We start from the raw sequence: 27,061 nt of genomic DNA on the forward strand, positions 1-27,061 counted from the left end.
AATTAGAAAACTGAAATTTAAAGCATCACAGGATGTCAATTATCTAAGAATAAATCTATTTAAAAGTGTGCAAGGCCCATGTACTGAGATATATTTTGAAAGATGTAAGAAATACGGAGATATACATGTTCGTGGATTAGAAAACTCAATATAAATATGTAAATTCTCCCCTAATTGATTTTATGGAATTAATGCAACTCTAATCAAAATTCCAGGAGAGTTTTTAAAGAACTTGACTACATGATGTAAATGTGTGTGTGTGCACACACACTTTCAGTGGGTCAATAATAACCAAAACTTTTGAAGAAGAACAAAGTTCTGTTCTATCAGATATCAAGATTTATCATAAAGCTATAATAATTAAGAGAGTGAGATATTTTATGTATGGGTAGAAAAATGAAGTAATGATAAAGAAGAGAACTGGGAGCCTGAAAACAAAGCCAAGCAGATATGGACACTTGATAGCCAACACTAAGGGCAGCCCTGCATAATAGTGGGGAAACAATTATTATTCCATTTGGGTTCTTACAAGAAAAATAATTAAACTGAACTTCAATCTCCTATCACAAACAAACAAAATCCATTCTAATATATAAAAACTTAAATGAGAAAGAAAAAAAAAGAATTAGAAAGCATTAGAAAGTAGTATAAAATGTCTTTATGACTTTTTAAAAAGGAATTTCTTAAAGAAATCACAAATAGTAGCAACCATAAAGAAGACTGATATATTTGACTTCATCATAATTAAGAATTTCTGTTTATTAAAAGAGCCCATAGGAACAAAACTTAAGTCACAGAAGCAAAGAACATATTTGCTACAAACGCTATAAAGTCAGAGCTCATACTTAGAATGGATAAGTCTATATGAAAAACATTGAACAGGAATTTCACCCAAAAAGACACATAAATATATGAAAAGATGCTCAACTTCATTAGCAATTAGCAACTGTCCATGAAATCACAATGAGGTAACCATTATACACCCAGTAGACCGGCAAAATATTAAAGTCTGATCATACAACAGTTGTTCAGGATGCAGAGCCATGGCAGCCCCACACCATGCTGATGGGAAATCAGGATGCAATGGCCATTGAGGAAAACAACTGAGCATTTGTTCAACAGTCAAGTCGAACCCAGTCATTCCATGCCTAACTGTATGCATACCAGGAGAAACTCAAGCCCGTGGACACGAGGATGTGTGTGCAAGGACTTTCATTGGCAGCACTTTTCATAAAATATAGAAACTGCAAAAAGTCCAATGTCCTTCAACATTAAAATGGATAAAGAAATTGTTGTGTATTCCTATAATGGAATGAAAATGAATGAACCAAACAAGTAGAACACTGATAGAATGATACATGACATGACTGAATACACAAGCTATAATTTCACTTATATAAATTCCAAAAACAGGCCAAACGAACTCATTTAGAAATACAAACATAAGTGGTAAAAGTATAAAGAAAACTAAGGAAATGTTAACAAAGTTGGGATAGAGGTAACCTCTAGAGTTGAAGGGATAAAGACGTGATGGGGAGATTGATGATGATCTACTTCTTGACCCAGGTGATGGTTACATAGGGATTGGCTTTATAATTATTTGTTAACAAAACATATATTTTATGGACTTTTTCTATACGTATGTTTTATTTCACAATAAAAGTAGGAAATATTCTATACAAAGCAGTACAAGCAGAAATACTACTGCAGGGGCTTCCCTGGTGGCGCAGTGGTTGAGAGTCTGCCTGCCGATGCAGGGGACACGGGTTCGTGCCCCGGTCCGGGAGGATCCCACGTGCCACGGAGTGGCTGGGCCTGTGAGCCATGGCCACTGAGCCTGCGCGTCTGGAGCCTGTGCTCCGCAACGGGAGAGGCCACTGCAGTGAGAGGCCCGCATACCGCAAAAAAAAAAAAAAAAAAAAAAGAGAGAGACGAAACTCCTTATAATACCATACATACTCTTATCTATGATCCAACAGTCACGATCCCTGGTATTTACTCAAATGAGCTGAAAATTTATGCCCACACAAAAACCTGCACATGAATATTTATAGCAGTTTTATTCTTAACTGCCAAAATTTGGGGGCAACTGAGATGTCCTTCAATAGATGAATAAATAAACAAATGTATGTGGTACAGCCATATAATGGAATATTATTCCATGATCAAAAGAAATGAGCTCTCAAGCACACCATGGAAAGACCTGGAGGAACCTTAAATGTAAATGGCTAAGTGAAAGAAACCAGTCTTTAAAGGCTACATACTGTATGATTCCAACTATATGACACTTTGGAAAAGACAAAATCTGGAGACAGTGGTTGCCAGAGGTTTGGGGGAAGGAGGAATGAATTGGATGAACACAGGAGACTATTAGGGCAGTGGAACTATTCTGTATTATACATGGTAGATACATGTCATTACATCTTTGTCCAAACCCATAGAATGTTCAACAAAAAGAGTGAACACTAATGAAAACCACAGACTTTAGTTAATAAGAAGGTACTAATACTCTTATCAGTTGTAACACATGCACCACACAAATGCAAGGTGTTACTAATAGTAGAAACTAGAGCAGGAGGGGAGGTACATGGGAATTCTGCCCTTTCCTCTCATTTTTCTGTAAATGTGAAACTGCTCTAAAGTAAATGAACAAATAAGTTTCAAAAAATATATGAATGGAGTGATGATACCTTGAGAAATAAAATTTATCAATATGAACTCAAAAGAATAAAAAAAACCTGATAGATCAAGAACCATGAAAGAAAGTAAAGAATTATCAAAGAATTTCTTCTATGGAAAGTGCCCAGCTCAGATGAATTTATAGCCTAGTTCTTTCACACTTTCAAGGAACAGATTATTCTATATTCCTACATGGTTCAGGCCTTTATAAAAGATAATCGAAGCTTAAACAAAAATTTTTAAATTGCTATATAGCTTCTTTAATGTCACATAAAATAGATTTTTTAAGTCAAAAAGTAGTATTAGTCATCAAGAAAGTCAATACACAATAGGAAAAAAACCCTACAATTCTCCAGGAAGATGAAAGAATTTTAAACTTGTAGGCATATGCTAAAGGGAACACTTCTTCGCTCCTGGCTTCCATGAGGAGGGATGTTCCTGAGGGGAGTTCCATACCTCTCTCTGCCACCTGACTCACCTGCCCTTGGGGTAACCTGTCTGACTGGTACACAGGCACCGATACATGGTGTGCATAGTTCAGCTCTGCCCTCCCCTCCTCCCTCTTGGAAGCAGGATGCCCTCGGGGAGCATGGTTCCACTTTTCTGCACAGGCTCTCCTCCTCTCGGGGGAGCAATGCCCTGGTCTAGAGCCGCCTACAGCTGGGAGTGGGGATGCCTGCACCTCTTGGGGTTCATTTGCACCCATTTGGTTCTCATGGCAAGACACGTCTTCCAACTCAGCCTCTATCAGAAGAAAGATGGCCAGTGCCCCGGTGAATGACTGATAGGAAGCTCATTCAATGGGACCTAATAAGGTAATAGTAACCCTTATTGAGCATTTACCATGTGTCAGCCACTGTTGTGCTTCGTTCAAGTCATCTTATTTAATACTTATCCCAATCCTATGGGCATGTCCAAGTATTACCCCCCTTGTATGTTTGAGAAAATTGAGGAACAAAGAGGTTAAACATCATGCCCAAGGTCAGACAGCTAGTGAGCCAAGGACTGGGCTTTGATCTCCACTCAGTTTGCTTTCAGAGTTCTTCACTGCCTGTATTGCAATGTATCAATAGAGGGGCCCTGTCCTTCATATATAAAGAGCTCTTATAAATCAACACACACACACCCTAATAGAAAGTGGGTAAAAGCTGATAAAAGCACAAGTTGGTATAAACTTTTCTGGAAGACAGGGATCACACCTGTGCAGTTCCTCCTCAAGGAAACAAGCCCAAGGTGTAGGTGAGCAAAGCCACAGACACCAGGGTGCAGAGCAGAACTGCCCACATCAGGGAAGAACTGGAAACAACAGGAACATTAAAACCACAATGATAGTTAGGAAACCATCCTAAAATGGAAAATGATGTTACGTAATGTTGTAAAAGAATATTTTATGATGGGAAAGTAACAGCATGTTAAATGAGAATAGAAGGGTACAAAAGAAGACTAGTTCAGTTTTGCAAAAAGCATGTGTGTGATCTATACACATACCTGTGATGTTGTTCTTATACACACACACACGCACACACACACACGGAGAGGAAAGATTGGAAAGACACACTCCAAAATGTGAACCATGGTTATCTCTGGAAGATAAGACTGTGGATTCCTTTCATTTTCTTCTTTGCGTTTTTCTGTATCTTCCAAATATTCTACAAGGCGCATTCACTATTTTCATAGTTCAAAATGTCTAATAAAGCAGTAAAGAAATCAATTTTAAAACAATTTCCACTTCAAGTGGGTTAATTTTTTTTTTTTTAAGTTTTAGCACGTGACAAGGTGAATTGGGTTTTCTGCTAAATCCATCCAGAGGCAGCAATGTAGAATAAAGACGGTCTCACACAGAAGTTTCAAGAAGATGGAATGAAGGCTGACAGTATCACAGAACAAAACTCCAAGAGTAACAAGAGCACATGTGCTGGCCTCTGTCATGAGGATTCACAGGAGCTGCAGCACTAGAATCCCTCCTCCAATGATGGACTAGTGTGATCTTGGTCACCGAGAACCACAGCTGGGGTCAACTGGGTGATAGAAATGAATGGAACCTTTCAGTGCCACCAAACCAGTGCTACTGACACATCAGAGCTCTGTTCCCTGACCCCTTGTCTGGGAGATATTTCTAGGCCGGCAAGTCCACTGTGGCTCTGGTTTCAGACTGAGGCTTCTGAAGCCCATGGACCTGGGCTGCCCACATGGTGTCAATCAACACACTCAATGTGCCATCAACTGCAGAGGGCACGAGCCCAGGGCCCCTGATCTGACCCAGTGAAGACCCTGCCACGGCAAAACCACTGGAGGAAAAAATAAACCTCTCCAAAGTGCAAGAGGCTAGAAAAAGCTCAGGGGACACAGGTTTCATTTTAGAGATCGAAGAACTCTTTAGACATGTTTGAGATGGAGCTGAAAGTGGAAAAAGTAGCAAGGATGGAGGAGCCCTGGGCTTTCCAGTGTCCACATCTTTCAGGCTTCCCAACCAAGGCTTGTCCAAGAGGGTGGTGTGATTCTGTCCCAATTGCCACCCCTCACTTCCCCTCTCACTTCCAAAGGAATCCGAAATACAGATGTGATCCTTTATCACAGCATCTTCCAGGGCAGCTGAGACCATGTCGGCCCCGTCTCCTCCCAAATCAGGAATCTGGGACTCACTCTACTGCTCTCCACAGCTGTGCCAGACATCTGGGGGATGACCAAGCTGAGCCTCCGAGAGCCATCTGGCCCTGCAACAAGGGGCAAGGCTCACAGCAAGGGCTTGGATGAAAAGCCAAAAGCCAAACTGTCTGTGATACAAAGGAAAACCCTCAAGTTTCTCACACACACACACACACACACACAAGGTAGGTCAACCCCCAAGCACGGTACCTGGTAGAGGCCTCAAATCTCACCCAACCCAACACAAGGCAGAGTGCTGAAGGCACTCCATTCACCGACATGTACTGCTTTGGGAAACCACCCTATTTCCATGATGGCAGGAAATCAAGCTTCTTTCCTACAGATCAAAGAGCACTTCCTGTGGAGGGCCAGTCCTGCTGATCTGGGCCATGGAGAATCCACTTCAACACGCATGGAACACCTGATCTCTACCCCAGAACACTAGTGCCGACACAGCGCGGGTGCACGATAAACAGGTTTGTTATTCTGGTCGAGTGCTGCTGCTACCGACGCTGGGCACTTCCTGAGGTGAGTCACACAGGGAGCCTGCTCATAAGCATTCATGGCCTCCCATGTCAGAAAAGCCATGCACAGGAATCACTGTGACGTGAGAGAGGAGAGGACCAGGAGCATGAGGAAGAGATACAGGAAAGCAAAGGACAGGTGATCAGGGCAGGCTTCCGAGAGAACCATCAAGTTCTAAGGCAGAAGCCAGCAAGTCACAGCAGAACCATCAAGTTCTAAGGCAGAACCATCAAGTTCTAAGGCAGAAGCCAGCAAGTCACAGCAGAACCATCAAGTTCTAAGGCAGAACCATCAAGTTCTAAGGCAGAAGCCAGCAAGCCACAGCAGAACCATCAAGTTCTAAGGCAGAAGCCAGCAAGTCACAGCAGAACCATCAAGTTCTAAGGCAGAACCATCAAGTTCTAAGGCAGAAGCCAGCAAGTCACAGCAGAACCATCAAGTTCTAAGGCAGAACCATCAAGTTCTAAGGCAGAAGCCAGCAAGCCACAGCAGAACCATCAAGTTCTAAGGCAGAACCATCAAGTTCTAAGGCAGAAGCCAGCAAGTCACAGCAGAACCATCAAGTTCTAAGGCAGAACCATCAAGTTCTAAGGCAGAAGCCAGCAAGCCACAGCAGAACCATCAAGTTCTAAGGCAGAAGCCAGCAAGTCACAGCAGAACCATCAAGTTCTAAGGCAGAAGCCAGCAAGTCACAGCAGAACCATCAAGTTCTAAGGCAGAATCATCAAGTTCTAAGGCAGAAGCCAGCAAGTCACAGCAGAACCATCAAGTTCTAAGGCAGAACCATCAAGTTCTAAGGCAGAAGCCAGCAAGCCACAGCAGAACCATCAAGTTCTAAGGCAGAACCATCAAGTTCTAAGGCAGAAGCCAGCAAGCCACAGCAGAACCATCAAGTTCTAAGGCAGAAGCCAGCAAGTCACAGCAGAACCATCAAGTTCTAAGGCAGAAGCCAGCAAGTCACAGCAGAACCATCAAGTTCTAAGGCAGAACCATCAAGTTCTAAGGCAGAAGCCAGCAAGCTACAGCAGAACCATCAAGTTCTAAGGCAGAAGCCAGCAAGTCACAGCAGAACCATCAAGTTCTAAGGCAGAGCCATCAAGTTCTAAGGCAGAAGCCAGCAAGCTACAGCAGAACCATCAAGTTCTAAGGCAGAAGCCAGCAAGTCACAGCAGAACCATCAAGTTCTAAGGCAGAACCATCAAGTTCTAAGGCAGAAGCCAGCAAGCTACAGCAGAACCATCAAGTTCTAAGGCAGAAGCCAGCAAGTCACAGCAGAACCATCAAGTTCTAAGGCAGAACCATCAAGTTCTAAGGCAGAAGCCAGCAAGCTACAGCAGAACCATCAAGTTCTAAGGCAGAACCATCAAGTTCTAAGGCAGAAGCCAGCAAGTCACAGCAGAACCATCAAGTTCTAAGGCAGAATCATCAAGTTCTAAGGCAGAAGCCAGCAAGTCACAGCAGAACCATCAAGTTCTAAGGCAGAAGCCAGCAAGTCACAGCAGAACCATCAAGTTCTAAGGCAGAGCCATCAAGTTCTAAGGCAGAAGCCAGCAAGCTACAGCAGAACCATCAAGTTCTAAGGCAAAACCATCAAGTTCTAAGGCAGAAGCCAGCAAGTTACAGCAGAACCATCAAGTTCTAAGGCAGAACCATCAAGTTCTAAGGCAGAAGCCAGCAAGCTACAGCAGAACCATCAAGTTCTAAGGCAAAACCATCAAGTTCTAAGGCAGAAGCCAGCAAGTTACAGCCCACGTGAGGGCCAAACCCAGCCATGTGTGTCTGTACGGCCCATGAGATAAGAACCGTTTTTACATTTTTTAATGGTTACTTAAGTACCAACATAATATGCTCAGCTTTGCATGTTGGCCCATAAGGTGTGTAATATTTACGATCTGATCCTTTAAAAATATCTGCCAATTCCTATAACTAAGGCATGAAAACTCCCAAGACAGCAAATAAAAATCATAGCTAATGTTTGCTGACAGCTTACTGTGTACACTCCACTCTGCACACATTATTTCATCTCCACAAAACCCTATAAAAGACATATTATCCCCTCTTTACAGAGGAGGAAACTGAGTCACAGAGACAGTAACTTGCCCAGAGCATCACAGCCAGCGAGGGTAGAGCCTGACCCCAAAGCTGCCTCTGCATCACCAACTGAGACGCTTGCCCAGTTCCCTTCGGAGGAAACACGTGAGTGAGCTTTCAGCACAGGGCATGTCTGAGAAACAAGATCCTGTCTGGTTGGAAAAAAAGGGAGGCAGAGGACAGGAATAAGTCAAACCATGGTGGGCTCTGAATGGCAAGCAGGGAGTTATTCTGCAACCAGTGCGTGGTAAGTGACAGGGTATACGTTAAGTTCACTGCGATACTCTTTATAGCAGCAAAATATTGGAAACAACCTAAATGTCCTTCACTTAGGAGGTTAAATAAACTATAGAACATCCATTCGACAGAACACGATGCAACTTTTTAAAAAATGAGGGTTCTCTTCTTCACTGTATTTGTCAGCTATTTCTGTGTAACAAAACACCACAGACTCTCAGTGGCACTTATTCCTTAGTTGTCTACAGATCATCTGGGCTCAGCTGGTGGCTCCAGGCTGCAGATTGGGCCCATATCTGCTTCACTCACCTCCCAGGCTCCTTGGATCAGTGGCCTAGATGCATGCATTCTTCTCATGGAGATGGCAGGGTGCAAGGAGCAAGTGGAAACAAACAAAGTCCCTCAGCACAGAACTGGCACCTTGTCAGTGCACCTTATTCTATTGGCCTCACCTAGGCACATGGACCAGCCCAAAGTCAAGGGGCTTTCACCTTTTGTGAAGGGAACTGAGAAGTCATATGGCAAAGGCTGTACATATAGGGAGAGGGGAAGAACTATACCAATAATTCAACCACTGCATATACTATTATAGAACAATATCCAAGGTGTATTTTGGAGACTCGCCACAGCTGACACTGATCCTTAGTCATGGTGACAGCCATGTACATAACCTCTCCCTTAAAGCTAAGATTCTCTCAGGGTGAGTCTGAAACAGGAGGGAAGGGGACTGGGCACAACCTTTAAAAGAATGACATAACCATTGGGGACACAACAAAAACTAGTTAGAACCAACTAGGTCCAAGATGGCCAAAGATTCAACTTCCAGTGGGCCCAGAAGATTCGACTTCCAGTGGACCTTGAGCCTCATCATACGCTCACTGTAATATATTAGCTGCTAAATGACACACCCACCGGTGCCATGACAGTTCCGAGGTTAACCATAAAAGGCCAAAAAGTGGGCGGTGGCCCAATTCCTGGAAATCTCCGCGCCTTCCCCAAAATAGTTGGAATAATCCCCCCACTCATTAGCCTATGAAATGACCCAGCCCATAAAAACTAACCACCCCATTATTCTGGGGCTTCTCGCCTTCTGAGATGGCCCACACTCTGTCTGTGGAGTGTGTTCCTCCCAAAGCCCTTCTCGCCTTTTGAGACAGACCACATTCTGTCTCTGAAATGTGTATCTCTCTAAATCCACTTGTTACCTATCACTTTGTCTCTCACTGAATTCTTTCTGCAATGAGACATAAAGAACCTGGGCTTCATTAAGTCCAGAGACCAGGTCTGTCATCTCAATTAAAAGACAGTGGGTTCAAGTCCCAATCTGGGTTGTGCGGTTTCAAATCCACATCTAACACGAGCCCTTTGATGCCAGTCACTCACATAACTCGGTGTGGTTAACATCTGTACTGCCCGCCGCCCTGAAAGTGAAGCAGGTGACATCTGGTCCACCTGTCGCCTTGGACACAGTGTAAGTGACAGCCACCCTCCCCACCCCTTCACTCTGCCCCAGCTCCAGCGAGGCCCCCAGCTCAACCAGAGGAGATGCTGAGAGAACGATGGATGCGGGGTCCTGAGCCTGCCCAGCTGTCCACCCGAGGCCCTGGTCTGCCCAGCGCCACCCGCAGGTGTCCCCTCCTGGCCCAGACCAGTGTTCCTAACTGCTGTGCCACCTGCCTCCTGCACATGACCTCCCCTCCTCACCATCTCGCTCCCTCCCATGTTTGCATACCAGGGCCCACACAGCTTCTCTTCCCCACCACGGTTGCCCTCGATTCCGTTTTTTTTTTTTTTTCCTTGCAGTACGCGGGCCTCTCACTGTTGTGGCCTCTCCCGTTGCGGAGCACAGGCTCCGGACGCGCAGGCCCGGCGGCCATGGCTCACGGGCCCAGCTGCTCCACGGCACGTGGGATCTTCCCAGACCGGGGCACAAACCCGTGTCCCCTGCATCGGCAGGCGGACTCTCAACCACTGCGCCACCAGGGAAGCCCCTCAATTCTGTTTTAATAGAAGAGCAATGTAAACAAGGCTCACAGGCCAAAATCACGTCCAAGGCGCTCAAAGAATCAGAGCCAGAATGGCTGCCTTTGAGACCAGGGGTCCCAACTGTTCAGACAGGGCTCTGAGGTGAAGGGTGGGGGGACAATCCTGAGTGGGCCAGGGTGGGGAAGGAGAAGGTTCGTGTGGCAGAACAGGAGGTAAGTGTGGACTTCAGAGTCTACGTGTACACACACGTGGGTACAGAAATGGGCCTTGAAGAACCTTTGTGAAAATACCTTTCAAAATTGTACCAACTTCCAATTCTGGTAATGGAGAAGTAAGATAATTCAAACCGGCCCTTGTGCTAAAGCTACGAACAAAACTGGAAAAACTATTTTTAAAATATGTTTGAAAGCATCTAAGAATTAACAAGACAAGAAAGAACTCTCTGGCTCAGATCTGACAGCAGCAGAACCCAGAGAGGTGAGGCCAGACTAGAAGCCGCTTTAGCCCTGTGACTTGTGATCCTGAGAAACAGCTGGTGTTTTATCAGCCTGCTGGGGCAAGGGGACAAAGAGTCATGCCCGAGGCCCACCCAAGGTGGGAGTCTCACTACCACCCATTTAGTTGAAACCCCAAAGGCCCACACTCTCAGGGTGAACCGGCAGGAACACAGCCTTAGCACCCCTTGGGTCCTCCACACACCGTCCTGATGTGCTGGGCCCTCCCAAGGGCAATGTGTCCAGTGCACACCTGCCCACTTTACGATGGAACAGAATTCTCAGTTATTCAGTGATTGCAGAAGTTCACTGCTGTGGAACTTCTGTTTCTGTTTTAGGATGCACTGCTAGTCATATCTATGATGTCTTTGATGGCAAGTTCTTGGTTAGAAACACAGCCCCAGATCATTACACTCTGCCTAAAGGAGCACACGATTCCCTGTGTGACAATCAGCTCTGTTACACGGTTTATGGGCTCACGCGGCAACTGGAATCGGATCCTGCCTCTATAAACCCAAATTTGTGAAATGCTCTATTTATTTCAAGCAGCTGTGCTGCTGAGCAGAAACCAGCAAATCTTGGGTTCAAATCCCTGTTTTACAACTTGCAAACTGCATAACGGGAGGCAAACGGTCCATATTATTGAGTCTCATTGTCCTCATCTGTGATGACGACGATGATGATGGTGATGACAATAATAATACCCACAATACTCAGAGGGGCGTCAGGAGCTGTGAAGTGTGAGGCCCAGTGCTTGGCAGTTACTGAGGGCGTAAGTGCTTAGTACACGTTCACTATTACTAATATCGGCACAAATGTCATCCCAGATACCCTACTTTAGAGTAAGAGAGAGAACGATAAAGGTAATTGTAATAGTTAATAATCATAGTAATAGCTCTAGCTAGTGGGTCAGAGTTTGTCCATGAGTCTAGAACGAATGGCTTTGACCATCCTAAGGTAAGTACTTAAAGGACCGGTATTTTCACATGATTGTAAAGTGCCAGGCCCAGCATTACATGCTTTGCAAGTAGAAGACTTGACCTCTGACACTGGAGGCCCTGGGTTCGTCTGGGAGACAAGAAATGCACACACAAGGCTGTGGGCAGCTACAAGGCCCCACAAGAAAGGAAATGATGTTGTCTTTGAGAGGGGAGGGGGGAGGGCAGGGCAGGCAACCAAGAGCTCCAGGAAATTCAGAAATGACCTTAGTCAAGCTGATGGGGAAAATCTGGCTGTGGGTTACTGTGCGCAGCAGAAGACAGAGCCCGTGAGTGTTCTCACCCCTGTACGGATGGTCCAGAAGGGGCAGCAGACCCCAGGCAGACCCGTGCTCAGGACTCGGCTGCTGCGCCGGGGCCTGCACCCTCCCAGGGCCGGTGATGCAGCAGGGGCCTCACTCACCCTCTCTGACAGCGTCACGGGCCACAGGGACCCTGTGATCATCACCGGCAGCCTTCTCAGAGCTCTTGGTTTTCACGCCTTTTCTGTTGCTCTTTTTACCTAAAAAGAAAAGAGAGAGAGAGAGAGATGCCTTTACTGTCACATATGTCAGAATCATCCCAGGCTGGTGAGGACTCAGCCATCTTCTCCTGCAAAGCAGCCGTCTCTACCCTCTGCCTTCCCGGTTAAAAGAAAGGCCGGTGGTTAAAGGAAAGGAAGTGTGTTATTGTGAACACCCAGGGGAATAACCACTCCTAATAAACACAATGCACACTTGCAGGTGGTTACTGTTCTAAGACCGCAAAATGTCCTGTGGAGTACCTCGGACCCTCCCTGGGGCTCCAAAAGTGACACCACGTCTAATGGATAAAATGGAGCTGAACTCCAGACCTCTGACCCCGGGGTAAGATTTCCTGCCATGCTGGGCTCCTCCCACCTAACTCTCCAAGGCCCCGGCTGGGTACCTGGAGGTGTGATGACGCTGCCCACCAACTGGAGGAACTCCTTCCTGGAGCCCAGGGAGTCTGCCTGCTCGTGCCCCACGGGCCCGTCCAGCTTCCTCTCACACTGGACTCTCTCTCTGCTCCACAGACACTGGCTTCCTTTCAGCCCGCAGTTCATAGTTCCTGCCCACCAGAACTCGGCATGTGCCGTGCCTCCTCCTGCAATATCCTTCCATTCACTCTCCATCTATTTAACTCCTGTTGATCATGCAAATCCAAGCTCGGCCATGCCCTCTTTGAGATGGTTTTCCCCAACTCCCCACCTACATCAATGTCTCCTTGGATGGGCTCTGAGAGCACCTGTCTTTGGTCAAGTTGCCTCTGTGTGGAGCCTGAGGCAGGGGTTTGGTGCAGGTGATGTACTGAGGGAGGGCTCCAAGGAGAAAAGAAGGAAGGAAGCAAGATGAGGCAGAGGAAGGAGCTAAGCTAGGCTGTGTTCCCAGGCAGAGTCTAACTCTGCCAGATCCCATGGGGAGCTCTGGAGCTGGAACTGCACAGTGTTGCCCCACCTTGAGACCTTTTCCTATGCTGGTTCGCCTCTGGCTACAGACTGATCTACTGCGGGGGAGGGGTGTGTGTGGGGTGGTGGGAGTTGTCGCCTTCCAAGGATCATGCTCCAGAGAGGGGAGCAGCTGTGAGCCATCACAGCCAAGCCCCAGCAGCTGTGGGATGGGTGTGCCAGTGGGAAACGAGGACCTGGGTGTGGTGTCAGCAGCCCCCACTATGGCTCTGCACACCCGTCCTGTGTAGCATTATCAAACACATGTAACGTATGTCGTTCTGTTCATGGGGGCAGGAACTGTGTCTGGTTTTGCTCACTGCCCTCCCTCCAGAGTCTGGTTAAGTCTGTGAGGAACAAATGATCATGAATGACCGTGAGTCAGCAGATGACCAATGAGACAACAAGAGGAAGGGAAGGTCTATGGAGAAAGATACTTAGCTTGGATTTTAAAAAGCAAGTTGAAATACTAAAAACATCTAGTGGATTGTGCCAATTAATGAAATCATTTCAGATAGTTCTACAGTCACCAAAAAAAAAAAAAAAAGTATCAAGAAAATCTTCAAAAAATTCAAGGGTGCACTGGGCCCAGCCACAGGCAATCCTCTCTCCATCATATTCTTGGGTGATACCTGCTGGGCATATCTTTCATTTTTCATGTAAGCTAAAAAATTTTTTAAAAATCACAAAATTAAATGTCCTCCTCGGGTCAAGGAAATCAATAAACCAAAACATTCAGAAAGGCCAGAGGAGGAAGACTGCCAATCTGAGTGCATCTGATGACATCAGCCTAATGTCACCTCGGCATCTGTCTCATTTTTGTGGGTAGGAATGTGAGCCCGGTGACCTCCAAAGATGATTTCTGAAAGAGCCTGATCGAGGGTCTGTAAAAATCTTGACTGTTTGGAAAATTGGGTGCCATAACTTTTGAGAATCAAGCGTCTGATTTGGCAGAAAGATAATATGTTAAGGGAAGCAAAAGTTTTACAAAATATGAGAAAAAGCCATCCAACCCCTCCCTGGAAGCCGGCCATTCATTGCAGGCCTTCCCTCTGCCCGGGCAACCTCTACGGGGCCTCCACGGGCAGCATGGGAGACACAGTCAGAGGACACGGCCCCACGAACACCCTCAGCCTCACTCCCCTGGGCTGGACCCAGGCCCTGTACTCAGCTCTGGGAATCCAATAATGGCCCAGATGTGAGGCAGATGTGCTATCACCCCTGAGACCAAACTGGGGAACAGATTCCCCGCAGGGAGTGGCAAAGGGACAGAGAAAACAGGCAGGGCACCTGCCACCTTCTCTAGGGAAGCTACACTTCCAGGACATGTACCTACAGATCTGGTTCCAGCCCCAGGTGGTCAGGTTCTGCCACTGCACCAACCATGTGTGGCCTCGGGGGACCCACCTCACCCCTCCTATGCTAATTCCCCTCATCAGTGAAATAAGGAAGACATGATACCTGCCTCGGTGGAAGTTACGGAGAGGAAAGAGATGACATACGTCAAAGCACTGAGGGCTGTGCCTGACCTGCAGTGACCTCTGAATAAAAGATGGCCTCCACCTTCTCACCCTTCCTATTAGTCCCAAGTCCCCACCGTCACAAAGCACCATCCCCGTTGCTGGAAGAGTAACAGCCAACACGTGGCGCATGAGGCACAATTTACAAGGCATTTTCACACAGAGTAAAACATTCGATCTTGGCAAATACCCATCGAGGGCAGGAAGCTTGCTATGAACATTATTCTACAGAGGGGGGCACGGAGGCTCAGAGGACAAGAGACCCACCCAAGGTCACGGACAGAGCCAGGAGGAAGCAGAGCAGGAGCCTGACGCCAGGCCTAGGCCCTTCCCTGCCCCTTTTTCTCTTACAGCAAGAAAGGCAGCACATGGTCTGTACAGATGACAGAAAGAGTGAAGTGGAAATAATGTACAGAGAAGGAGCCAGGACCAAATCAACATCTCCATCTGGGCTGCGTGACAAAACTGAATTTCTTAAGAGTAGCAAACTGAATTGCCAATGCAGGCCACATATTCTATTCTGGTCCATGGTGATAAATATCATGCTTCTTGATTGACAGGAAACTATTTTTTCCCCTCTCTATGCTAGGAGCTTACAGTAGCAACCCCAGAATCCGAAAAAATTCTTTGCTGCATATTTGCATTTTCCCAAGAAATTCCAGCCCTCTGGCACCTGCACTCCGTCTAGTGAAGGACGCAGCCCCGCCCAAAGCTGCTTGCCTGGCTCTTGTGAGGGAACCCGCATGAGGAGGAAGGCCATGCAGGAAACCAAGCCACTGCAGGTTCTCGGGAGCTCCCCAGAGAGGCAGCCTCGCGGCACCGGGACAGACAATAATTCCGCTTTTCTCAAACACCATGGGACCAAGGAGGACCCTGCAGGTGAACGTGAAAAGCCGAAACAAACGCGGTTAGAAACCTGTGCTCCTGGGACTTCCCTGGCGGTCCAGTGGTTAAGACTCCAGGTTTCCACTGTAGGTGGTGTGGGTTTGATCCCTGGTCGGGGAACTAAGATCCTGCAGGCTGCACGGAGCAGCCAAAGAAATAAATAAATAAAATCAGAAACTCGTGCTCCCTGTGTGTGTTGGCAAGAAAAGGATCATGACACAGGGAGGGGACAGCCTTTGTCCTTATCCAGTTCCCAAATCTGAGACAGTCAAGCTCCTGGCAGAAAGAGGTTTCCCAGGGCTTCCCTGGTGGCACAGTGGTTGAGAGTCCGCCTGCCGATGCAGGGGACACGGGTTCGTGCCCCGGTCCAGGAAGATCCCACGTGCCGCAGAGCAGCTGGGCCCGTGAGCCATGGCCGCTGAGCCTGCATGTCCAGAGCCTGTGCTCCGCAATGGGAGAGGCCACAACAGTGAGAGACCCACGTACCGCAAAAAAAAAAAAAAGAAAGAGGTTTCCCAGGGATCAGGTGAAGCCTGAAAAAAAGGGGCTGAGTGGCTGAAGGACGTGCCTGCTTCCGTCCATCAGTGACCTGAATGGTCTGGGCTGGAGATGGAAGCCCCAGTGCAATTTTCTAAGTACTTTTTTACCAGGGCTGGATCAAAGTCAATCGATCAATCAATCAATCAAAAGCCCTCCCCTCCTCCTGCTCGGCTGTGTCTTCCCTGGGAAACTAGCTGATCGGACTGTGTCCTCCTCTGGGCTGGCCTTCTGTGCAGAAGAAAGACCTTGGTCTTGTGCAGAAGACTTGGCCTCCACCAGGGCCCCCAGGGCATAAGGCAAAGCCACACCCAGCCTCTGTGCAGCAGCAGCCACCTTCCTGACCTGCAACCAAGCAAGAAGCCCTTAGCCTTTAAAGAGATACCCCGGTAACCACAGTAGGTGGGGTGCGCCAGCCCTGCAGGGGGTACTGCTGGTACTTGCTGGTCTCCGTTTGGGTTCTGCTGGAACCAGCCTGAGACAAGGCCTTGGAGGCAGGAGTGAAGGTGAGAGGTGATTTCATGAAGCACAAATGAAGAAGTGGAGGGAGTGAGACTCAGAGAAGGAAACGCCAATAACCTGGGCTGCACTGCTAAGCGGGACCCATCAGGACTCAACGTAGCTGGGGAACCTGAGGACACTGGGTAGAAGTTGCCTCTGACCTGTCCCTCGAAAGACTGCGAGGCTGTGCATCGACCTTCTAACCTCGCACCACCTTGGGAAGCTTATTATCATTATTATTATTATTCCCCTGTCACAGTGAGGAATTCAAGGCGTGAAGATGTCACATGTGCCCATGAGCGGCAGAGCCAGATTTTGAATCTCTCTGAATCCTGAAAAAACTATGCCAAACCCTTACATGTGCCTCTCATGGATCAAGTATTCCATAAAAATCTAGAGTCTTAAATGAGCATTTGAAAGTGTCTCATGTGGCTCTGACCATCCTACGATACCCAGATCAGTCGTCGATGGGATCCCAGCCAGTTACGAACACTAGCCCTTCCCGTAGCCATCCAAAGCCACCCCAGTTTTATGGGTTTCATGATCCCAGAAAAGCAGCGATGGGGGCAGGGACCTCAGAAGGCCACAGAAGGCAGAGCCGTTGCTGGAGGCGCAAAGCCTGAGAGCTCAGGCTCCCTGGCCACCTCAGACATCCAGCGGAGACCCCCACCTCAATAATCCAGGTTCCAAGGGACTTCCCTGGCAGTCCAGTGGTTAAGACTTCACGCTTCCACTGCGGGGTGCACGGGGTCAGGAACTAAGATCCTGCATGCCGCGTGGCGTGGCCAGGTTCCAGGGCCCAGGCTGCTGTTGCCATGGGACTGAAGGCACCATCCACCGTGAGGTCTGGCAGCCAGGGATGCTCGGGGCACGCAGGAAACGCGATGGCTATTTTCAAGAACCACAGCATCCAACCCAGCTTCCCCAAGCACGCAAGTGTCTGTCCGTTCATTATCCACGCACAAACCCTGGTTTCTGGAACCATGGGCACAGTCGAGAGCAGATCTGCCAGCGCGAATAGCTGACTTTGGAAAGCATTTTGGAAACAGAGGTGGTGTCTTAGAAAGCTGCTTGCTGATGTACATGAGAAGACCTTTTTTATAAAAAGTCCTTTCCCTTGGAATTTTGTAGGGAGTTGGACCAAACACTTCGGATTTAACTCTTCAAGAGAACATATAATACCATGATATAAAGATTTCTTGTTATTTGTTTAGGTGTGCTGATAGCCTTGTGATTGCTTTTAAAATATATAGTGAAATATTTACAAACACATTCATCTAATCCTCACACGCCAGCTTTGCCCAGCAGAAGACATTTCCATCTGAAGGCCAAACCTTGCAAGACGCCCTGAAGAGTGTTGCAGCAAAAGCTTAAAAGTGAAGCTCTTTCCAGCAACTAGCTGGCAGTGCATAACAGAAAGGGCTTTGTTTACAACCAAATATGCTCAAATAACAACTCTTTGATTATCGCCGCCTGCCCGCCGCCCCCCCACCCCGCCTCCCCGCCCCAAGCCGGGGCAACACAGTACAAAGTGCACACTCTCCAGTTCGGGGCACAGATAGACGAACAAACATGGCTCACTGCCCACTCTGAGAATTCCATGGACTCAAGACCGTGGACCAAAACCATGGGTGCAATGCAGGCGGGCGTGTATTCCAGCAGAGGCGCATGCTCCCCAGTCCTTGAAGAAAGCAACAAACAAGCAGGAACCCAAAAGTTAAAGGCTACTTCTAACCCCGTGGAGGGGGGAGAACAAAACAGCTTCAGATCACCTATTAAGAGTCTTGTTTATTAACTTGTTTGTTTCTTACTACCACTTGGGAGGGAAAAGGCAAATCAGTTATATAACTATGGTTTACTTCTCTGTTCCATTTTTTTCTCTACAAAAACTATGGCTCCAAACCAAGTCCATCAATTTGGAGATGACATGAGAAGTACACCCCAAATCCACTCCCATGCCCAGAATGTGGTCCCTCATCTCACTCTTCACCCTGGGACGATGAAAACTGGGGCCAGGAGACTCATTCTTTGGACCTCAAAGCATTCCAACTGCAGGGATCTAGAAAATATTGAATTTGGCTAGAAACAGCTGAATAAATGGAATTAGAGAGAAGCAGCTTGCCAGGTCCCTGTGAAGAAGAACATTCTAGCAGTCAGTACTATTTATCCAATGGATAAGCAACCTCGCAAGGTGGTGTGCATCCATCAGTGGAAACGTGTGAGCCAAGACTGGTGTTGAAGTAAACTTCCAGGGGCTTCCCTGGTGGCGCAGTGGTTGGGAATTCGCCTGCCAATGCAGGCGACACGGGTTCGAGCCCTGGTCCAGGAGGATCCCACGTGCCGTAGAGCAGCTAAGCCCGTGCACCACAACTGCTGAGGCTGCGCTCTGGAGCCCACATGCCACAACTGCTGAGGCTGCGCTCTGGAGCCCACATGCCACAACTGCTGAGGCCCGTGCGCCTGGAGCCCGTGCTCCACAGCAGGAGAGGCCACTGCAGTGAGAGGCCCGTGCACCGTGGTGAAGAGTGGCCCCCGCTCGCCACAACTAGAGAAAAACCCGGGTGCAGCAACAAAGACCCAACACAGCCAAAAATAAAATAAATAATTTTTAAAAAGTAAACTTCCAGGCCCAAGATGGAGTTGCTCTTACCCGGGGTGCCACATCAGGAAACAAAACTTAGATAAGCTTCCTGTTCCTAACAATCTCCTCTTAGTCAGAAATAGCTAGCCAATTCCCCAATGCCAAGCCAACTCTGGCTCTTCTCACCCCAAACAAAGTGGACGGTGTCACCCCAGCCAACCAGATGTTTTCTATGTCCTTCTTCCTTGTTCTTTATTCTCTGTCCTATAAAAGCTTCCTGCCTCCTGCCCCATTTTGCCATTCTCCACAAGGAGACTGTCCATTTCATGAAAGTGTTAAAAAGAAGTCTATATCACCTAAAGTGTCTTCTTTAATCATTTTTTAACACCGAGCAGCCCACTGTCGGAATCTTGCAATAAACAAGAACTTGCATGCAATGAACACTTAGGTTCCTTGAAGTTCTAAAATTCTGGGAGTTTCTGATGTTCACGATGAGGGCCTCAGAAATGTGATGATACTGAGTCCCACTCCACCACAGAAAAGGCTCTCACAGCTCTGTATCCTGATGGTGGTGATGGTTCCATGAATCCACAGATGTGAGACAATGCAGAGAACCACACACACACACACACACACACACACACACACACAAATGAGTACATGTGAAAACCAGGGAATGTAACCTAAAAGTTAAAAGTATTGTACCAATGTCAATTTCCTACTTTGATATTTTATATAGCAGTGATTCTCAACCAACTGGTGACGTGACAATGTCTAGAGACATTTTAGTTGTCACAACTCGGGGGAGGGTGCTACCAGCATCTAGTGGGTCAAGGCCAGGGATGCTGCTAAACATCCTACAATGCACAAGACAGCCTTCGCCCCGAGACACACACACACACAAACACACACACACACAATTGGCCCCAAAATGTCAAGACTGCCAAGGTTAAGAAATCCTTTACTGTAGTTCTAAAAGATGTTATCATTGGGGGAAGCTGGGAAAAGAGTATACAGCAGCAGTCCCCAACCTTTTTGGCATCAGGGACCAGTTTCATGGAAGACAATTCTTCCACAGACGGGGGGTGGGGGGATGGTTTCAGGATGATTCAAGCGCATTACATTTATTGTGCACTTTATTTCTATTATTATTACATTGTAATAGATAATGAAATAATTATACAACTCACCATAATGCAGAATCAGTGGGAGCCCTGAGCTTGCTTTCACATGCCGCTCACTGATAGGGTTTTGATATGAGTCTGCAAGCAATTGATTATTATGGTCTCTGTGCAGTCAAACCTCTCAGCTAATGATAATCTGTATTTGCAGCCGCTCCCCAGCGCTCGCATCACAGCCTCAGCTCCACCTCAGATCATCAGGCATTAGATTCTCATAAGAAGCGCGCAACCTAGATCCCTCGCATGCACAGTTCACAGTAGGGTTGGTGCTCCTATGAGAATCTAATGCCGCCACTGATCTGACAGCAGGCGGAGCTCAGGCGGTAATGTGAGTGATGGGGAGCGGCTGTAAATACAGATGAAGCTTCGCTCGATCGCCCGCCACTCACCTCCTGCTGTGCAGCCCGGTTCCTAACAGGCCACGGACCAGTACTGGGGACCCCTGGTATACAGGATCTCTCTGCACTATTTCTGCAATTTCCTGTGAGTCTATAATTATTTCCAAATAAAAACTTTAAAAAAAATTTAAGATTCCACCTATTCAGCATATCAGGGCTCTACTTCTCTGGAATCTGTCAGCCACTCGTGGAAAAATGCAATGCTCTCAATTAACCAAAGGATTCAGCTGTCCAAGCCACTTCCAGGAGAATGTCAGCCCATGACATCCATTGCACATTTCTGTGGTAGCATGAAAGAACAGTCAAGGGGCAAAGTCAAACTCACACCAAGATCAAATCCCCAACGCCCTTGGCTCCTTAAGTAAACCTTCCTATGGGATTCAGACAAGACTCCCTCCTAGACCCTGATGCACAGAACATCTGCCTTCCATCTTCCCTTGAGCCCAGGCTTTATGCAAGATACCAGCTATCTGGAAAATATTTCATCATCTGCAAAGACAAAGCACATGACAGACTTTTCAATGAGTAATTATATATGCTTTCACATTCTTTTTCTTCTCTAAATCTAACCTCTCACTCCCACCTCAGTGTCTAGACAGTGCCTGGTATGTAGCAGCCACCATCTACCCAGTCCAGAAGTTCACGACAAACAGAAACGAATGCTTCTATTATATCACGAGCAGTACATATGTCAAGCCACCCCTTAACGGGGGCAAACTCATCTCCTCTTACTGCAATTTCACTGCACAAACTATCACTGACCCCCCCTCATCAAAGTCAGTCTTAACCAAGCTCCCCCACTTGGGGTCCAGGGTAAAAGGTTCCAGTGGTCAAGTGCCCAAAAAGGCGGGATGGGGAGAACAGACTTGAAAGTATTTGACCAAGGTCACACTTTGTTTGTCAGAGTCGGGGAGCTCTGAAAAGCCCCACACAATTTATTAGAAACACACACTCCAGGCAGGAGGCCTGGAGGCAGCCCTCCAGAAGCTGAGTCTCTGGAATTTCCAGGGCCCTGTTTTTATTTTGGGGAATCAGCAATGCAGCCCTCAACACACCTGCAATAACCTTCTCCAAGCCGCCAACTTTGGTGCGTTCCAGGAGGGTGGGGCTGGGGCTGTCTTGCGCTCCCCTCCCCCAGGACCTCCCCCAGCACCTGATGTTGGAAAGGTTCTCCGTAAGGACCTGCAGAATTATGAAGAACTCACAGAAGGGCTAGCACAACCACGAGCTGACACACTGCAAGCTTTTGTTGAAAAGCTCATCAAACAGCTGACAAGTAAGGTAGCAGGCACTAGTCGTCTTGGGCGGATAAAGATGCTGAGGTCCGGGAAGCTGAGTGCTGAGCCCCAGACCCGGGCGTTAAGTGCAGTCCTCAGACTCTCGGTCTGGGGCTTCTTCCATGCTCCCCTTGCCGTCCCCCCAGTAAACACCAGAACCTAACAAATGTGTCTCCCACCCACCTCCCCCCACCATGCCCAGTGCTGTGCTAACCACGTAGCAGATACTAAAAAAACAAAAACACATGCCAGCTTGATTCAAACTACCAAACAAAAAAGGTCTTGAGTTAAAAGCACAGGAGGAGGGCTTCCAAATCTCCCACGCCAGCGAGTGACCCTAAGCAGCTTGCCTACGTGGTCAGAGCCTCAGTTTCCTCATCTGTCAAGTCACAAGAATACCCACCCCTCAGAACCCCTGAAAGAATGAATGAGACGGCTGTCCATAAATCTCCTAAATAAAGTCGCAGCGGATGGTCTACACATATGAGTGTCTTTTCCCACTCCTATTCCTGTTACTAAACCAGTATGGTTTTTACAAATCTTAATGTTCATAATTCCCCAGAAAATATAGGGAATTCCGGATGGTTCTCTTCAGGGTTACACAACTCACAGAACTGCCTGCAGGTGTACAGAGCCGCCCACAAACTGAAATATGGCAGGACTCCCCCTCCAGGTAAGTGGAAAGGAGCTGCTGAGATGGGCCCACACACTCGAGAGTTCTGGGCCGCCATCCGCACTCCTTCCCCACTGCCTCGCTACTACCTTTTGTGAACAGTTTAACCAAACAAAGGTGATGCCTTTCATGCCAGGAGCTGTGTAATGGTGCCACTGGCATGTATCTCCTTTCAAGGAAGACCGTTACAAGGCCGGAGAATTTGGCCACAATCCTGCCTCACTCCTCAATCTTTAAATACTAGGACCGCAACCCTCTGCAATTTGAGCAAAGAACATTTGGGACAATGCAGAGAAAGTCCCCCTTCTCAAGGAGTGTAAGAAACCAAATGGAAGTCATGTCCCCAAAACGGAGCAGGCACAAAGTGGGGATGCAACTGAGAAGGCTGGGAGAGACGGCCGGCTTCAGGCGCCACTGGGCTTCCCCAACCCCTCCTCCTTCGGCACAGGAGTCCAGCTGCAGCCCAAGGCTCCCCGACAGAGGCTCTGCCATCCTGCCCCTACTGGACAGAGGATTCAAGGGACCCAAGGAAAGCGGGAGGGAGGGAGCCGAGAGGGGAACCTGCCTGGGGAAAGGCCCGCCCGCTGAGCTCTCCCCAGAAGGCCAAGGTGCCAAAACAGACCAAGTAGTCACATCGCCAAATAGGAAATTCACTCTCAAGAAAACGTCCTGGGAGAAGACTGTAAAAGTAGGCAGAGGAGGAAGAAGTGTCCAGCAGAAAGATCCTTTGCCCAGGAAATTTCAAACTTGGGGCATTGGGACCAGCTTCCCAACTGCACAGTCTGTTTCTACCTGAGAGGGGACCGCCAGTCAGGTTTAAGTTCCAGGGCGCTCGGAGCGGCCCGCGGGATGCGCAGTGCACTGCCTAGGAAGGGGGTGGGGGCAGCGATGGGGAGGTTCACGGGTCTCTCATCCCAGACACACGGACAGCGAAGCCAGCGGTCGCCTCAGACCCGGCGGCCACCGCCGGGACAGGCGCACAGCCACGGGCGCCCCCTCGGGCCGCGCAGCGCAGAAAGTTACCTACCTGGCGGAGGCGTCTCCGGAGCCAACTTCTCCCTCTTGGGAGCTTTCTTGGGCTTGGTCGCCTTCTTGGGCGGCCTGGGCTCGGACGTGCGCAGCTTCCGCTCCTCCTCCCCGGGCCCCGCGGGCAGCGGCGGCGAGAAGGGCTCGGGCTCCAGGCGCGCGTAGTAAGGCTCCCGGCTCCAAATCTCTTGCACGTAGTAGTCGGGGCCCTCGACGGCTGCGCCCTGGGCCGCGGCCCCGGCCAGGGCCACCGCCAGCAGCGCGAGAGCCAGCGCCAGCGCGGCGGCCCCCCGGCGGGCCATGCCCGCTCCTCCCCGCGCCCGGGGCAGGGTCACGGTCGCCGGGAGCGCCGGGCGGGCGGCGGGCGCGGACAGCGGCGCAGGGCAGGGGCGCCGGCCTCAACAGCGGGGCGCACGGGACGCGGAGGCGGCCGGCCGGCGGCGCGTGTGACCCGCTCTCAGGGCTGGGCTGGGCTGGGCCGGGCTGGGCTGGGCCGGGCCGGGGCGGGCAGGGGCGCGCCCAGACGCGGGGCGGGCGCAGGGGGGCCGGCCCCGCCCTTCCCTCCTCCCTCCCTTTCCGGCCGACCCCGCGGTGGCCGGCCCTTGGAGCCGGGTGTTGGGGGCCCCCTCCACCCCATCAACTGTCTCCAAACCTCCCCCTTTGCCCGCACTCCGGAAGCCGGCCAGTGCTGGGCGCTTGCTTCCCCAGAGACTCAAAGGAGTTTCCATCTAGAAGGAACCTCGAGCCGTTTTACAGGTTGGGGAACCGTGACCCACGATGAGAAAGGATCGGCCCAAGGTCCTAAAGCAAATCAGAGCCCGAAGCCTAGTCTCCAGCTCTCCTGACCCCTACCCCGTCCCTGGCTCCACATCAGACACGGGTTCCCCACCGGCCAGACAGACCTTTCCTCAACCTGACCATGATCCTATTTCAGGAGCTATGAATGAGGAACCCAGGTCCCCAGGGTTCCGAGGAGTAAAGTGTCGGGGGGGCGGAGCCCTGCTTCTGACTGAGAAGTGACCCTGTTGGGTGAGGAGAGAAGTGGAGTCATCCCTACGGCTGACGTCCTGGCGGTCACAGGGCGCATTTGGTTCATCGGATGAGCAGCTTCCTGTCTTCAGGGCAGGGAGCTCACACTACCTTTTGAAAAAGTAGCTTATGTCCTTGGAAAACTCTGTGTTCATCTTTCAGGCTGGGATGTTGGGGAAATGGGGCCTGCGTTGGTTTTCTATTGCTGCTGTAACAGATTACTACAAATTTAGTGGTTGAAAGCAACACATACTTATTATGGTACAGGTCTGCAGGTTAGAAGTCTGAGCGGGTGTCACCGGGCTAAAATCCAGGCTTCCATCAGCAGGCTGCATTCCCTAGTGGGGTCTCTGGGGAAGAATCTTCCAGGCTCACACAGGTGTTGGCTGAGGTGAGTTTCCGGAGGTGGTAGCCTTGAGATCCTCTTTACTGGACGGCCATCAGCCTGGCCAGTCTTCACTCCCGGGTGCTGCTGTGTTCCTTCTCTTGCTGGCCGGCGTTTCCAGCAGCCTCTCTCTGGTCCTGTATGTGGCCTCTACATCTCAGAGCCAGCACTGGCATGTTGAGTCCCTCCAGGGGCTTCAAATCTCTCCCCTTCTGCCAAATCTTCCCTCTTCCCAGCTGGGGAAAATTCTCTACTCCTGGATTGGATGGACCCACCCAAATAATTCAGGATAATCCCCTTCTCTTAAGGTGGTGACCTCAATCACATCCGCAAAGGCCATTTTGCCATGTAAGCTAACCAGTTCATGGATCCCCAGGATTCAGGTAGAAACATCTTTGGGGAGCCTTTCTGCTGACCCCAGGGACAGACTGACCCTCAACTCTCAGTTGGGCTATCACCTTCCCAGTCCCTGTGGACCCTACCATTCCAGGGTGCCATGAGTTGGGTCTGGGCACTCAGTCAAGGCCTCCCCATTTCCCTGGAGTCACACGTCTGAGCCCACACAGTGAACAGGCTTGGGCCATCCTCTGCCTTCCCCCATTTGCCATCTGGTTTTCTCTCATTGTCCTCACACAGACCAATTAACCAGGCCATCCTTTAGGGCAGGTTTCCTGGGCTCCCAGACCTCAGGCCAAAGCAGAATGGATGGAGAGGGGTGGGGGGGTGGGAGAGGGGGCAGGCTGAGGCAGGGCCCTGCCCTATCCCCAAGGGCCAGGAGGCCTTGGACTTGGTTCAACTTCCCAGGACATTCTGGAACCCAGAGCCAGCAGAGGTCTCCAGAGTGAGAGAAGAGGAAGGCCCCCTTCCCCTCCCTCTACTCTCCAAGCAGGCCTGGGCTGGGCTGGTCCATGACCCCCTCTGGATGCTTTCCCACCCTCTTCCACGATATATCCCCCGGGGCTCACTCACAGGGGCTCTTTTATCTAAAGCCAGGCACCCCAGACAACAAAATAAGTCCACACGGGGCTTCAGTGGCAAAAAGGCAGCAAGTGACACACCCAGAAGTTCCAGCTGGCTGTACAAAGCGCAAGCGAGAGGGTCACCTGGAATCCTCCATCCAGGCAGGGTTGCACCCTGCACTACCTCCACCAGAGACCCCAGAGCCTGCTAAACACGCAGATGCCCAGGACCCACCCCAGACCTGCAGGATCTCCTGAGGGGTGGGATTGGGTGCTGGCACGTCTAGAAGCTCCTCACATAATTCTGATACAGTTAAAGTTTGAGACTAACCTTCTCCCTCCCATTTTACGGAGGAGGAGACTGAGGCCCAGACTCACCCAAGGACACAAAGCAAACTAGTGGCAGTCAGACTAAATCCTTCTCTCCTGCCTTTATCCAATAGTTAAAGTCAGGCAGTCTGAATCTTGATGGCCGCAAACCCACAGGTTTTGAAAACGTGTTACTTTCCTGGCACCTCTTAGGTAACTAAAATAACATACACCTCCTCTGCAGCGTCTGGTAAAGGATCAGAGAATGTCCCACTCAAACGTGATTCTCAGCACATCCCTCGAATCAGGAAATGAATCCCACTAATCACTGTTCTCTGTATTATTGCTTGCTTGTTTGTTTTCCGTGGAGAGGCACATAATTAAAGCAAGCAGAACAAACAGAACAAGAATTGGCACTGATGCCAATGTAGCAACCCGCTGCACGGTTCCTGGAGCTGCCTTTGTCTACCTCTGATTCTCCATCTCTGGGGCTGCTCGCCTGGAAATTTGCAGGGCACAGCCAGAGTTCATGAAGTTTAGGAAGAGCGGGTGGCCAAGCTGATCTCATTCGCTTGTTGACCAAGCTGCATCCTGCTTCTCAACCCCAGCTTATCTGCCAGGGAGGATTCCTTCATTCTTCAGCTTCCCAGATGAAGACTTTGCCCCATTTATGCTTTACCTTCTAAGACTGCTGACACGT

The 27,061-nt window shown here is 49.2% G+C and overlaps 1 protein-coding gene across 6 annotated transcripts in view; it reads right to left on the reverse strand.

Moving 5' to 3' along the window:
- CPXM2 (carboxypeptidase X, M14 family member 2) overlaps positions 1-24,149 on the reverse strand; it is a 128,865-nt gene extending 104,716 nt beyond the window's left edge. For 2 of the 6 annotated variants that reach the window (XM_082636034.1, XM_082636033.1), the window contains exons 1-2: positions 23,681-24,147; positions 12,060-12,158 (exon numbers count right to left, since the gene is read on the reverse strand). In XM_082636034.1, the coding sequence (XP_082492160.1) occupies positions 12,060-12,158; positions 23,681-23,981 (400 nt within the window). In that variant the 5' untranslated portion in view covers positions 23,982-24,147. Of the gene's footprint in view, positions 1-12,059; positions 12,159-23,680 lie in introns of all 6 variants that reach the window. The other 4 variants (XM_082636036.1, XM_082636035.1, XM_082636031.1 and 1 more) reach the window with 3 other exon arrangements.
- Positions 24,150-27,061: the final 2,912 nt, after the last annotated feature.

The sequence above is a fragment of the Mesoplodon mirus genome, assembly GCF_964341445.2.
Source record: "Mesoplodon mirus genome assembly, chromosome: 2".
Classification (NCBI taxonomy): Eukaryota; Metazoa; Chordata; class Mammalia; order Artiodactyla; family Ziphiidae; genus Mesoplodon; species Mesoplodon mirus.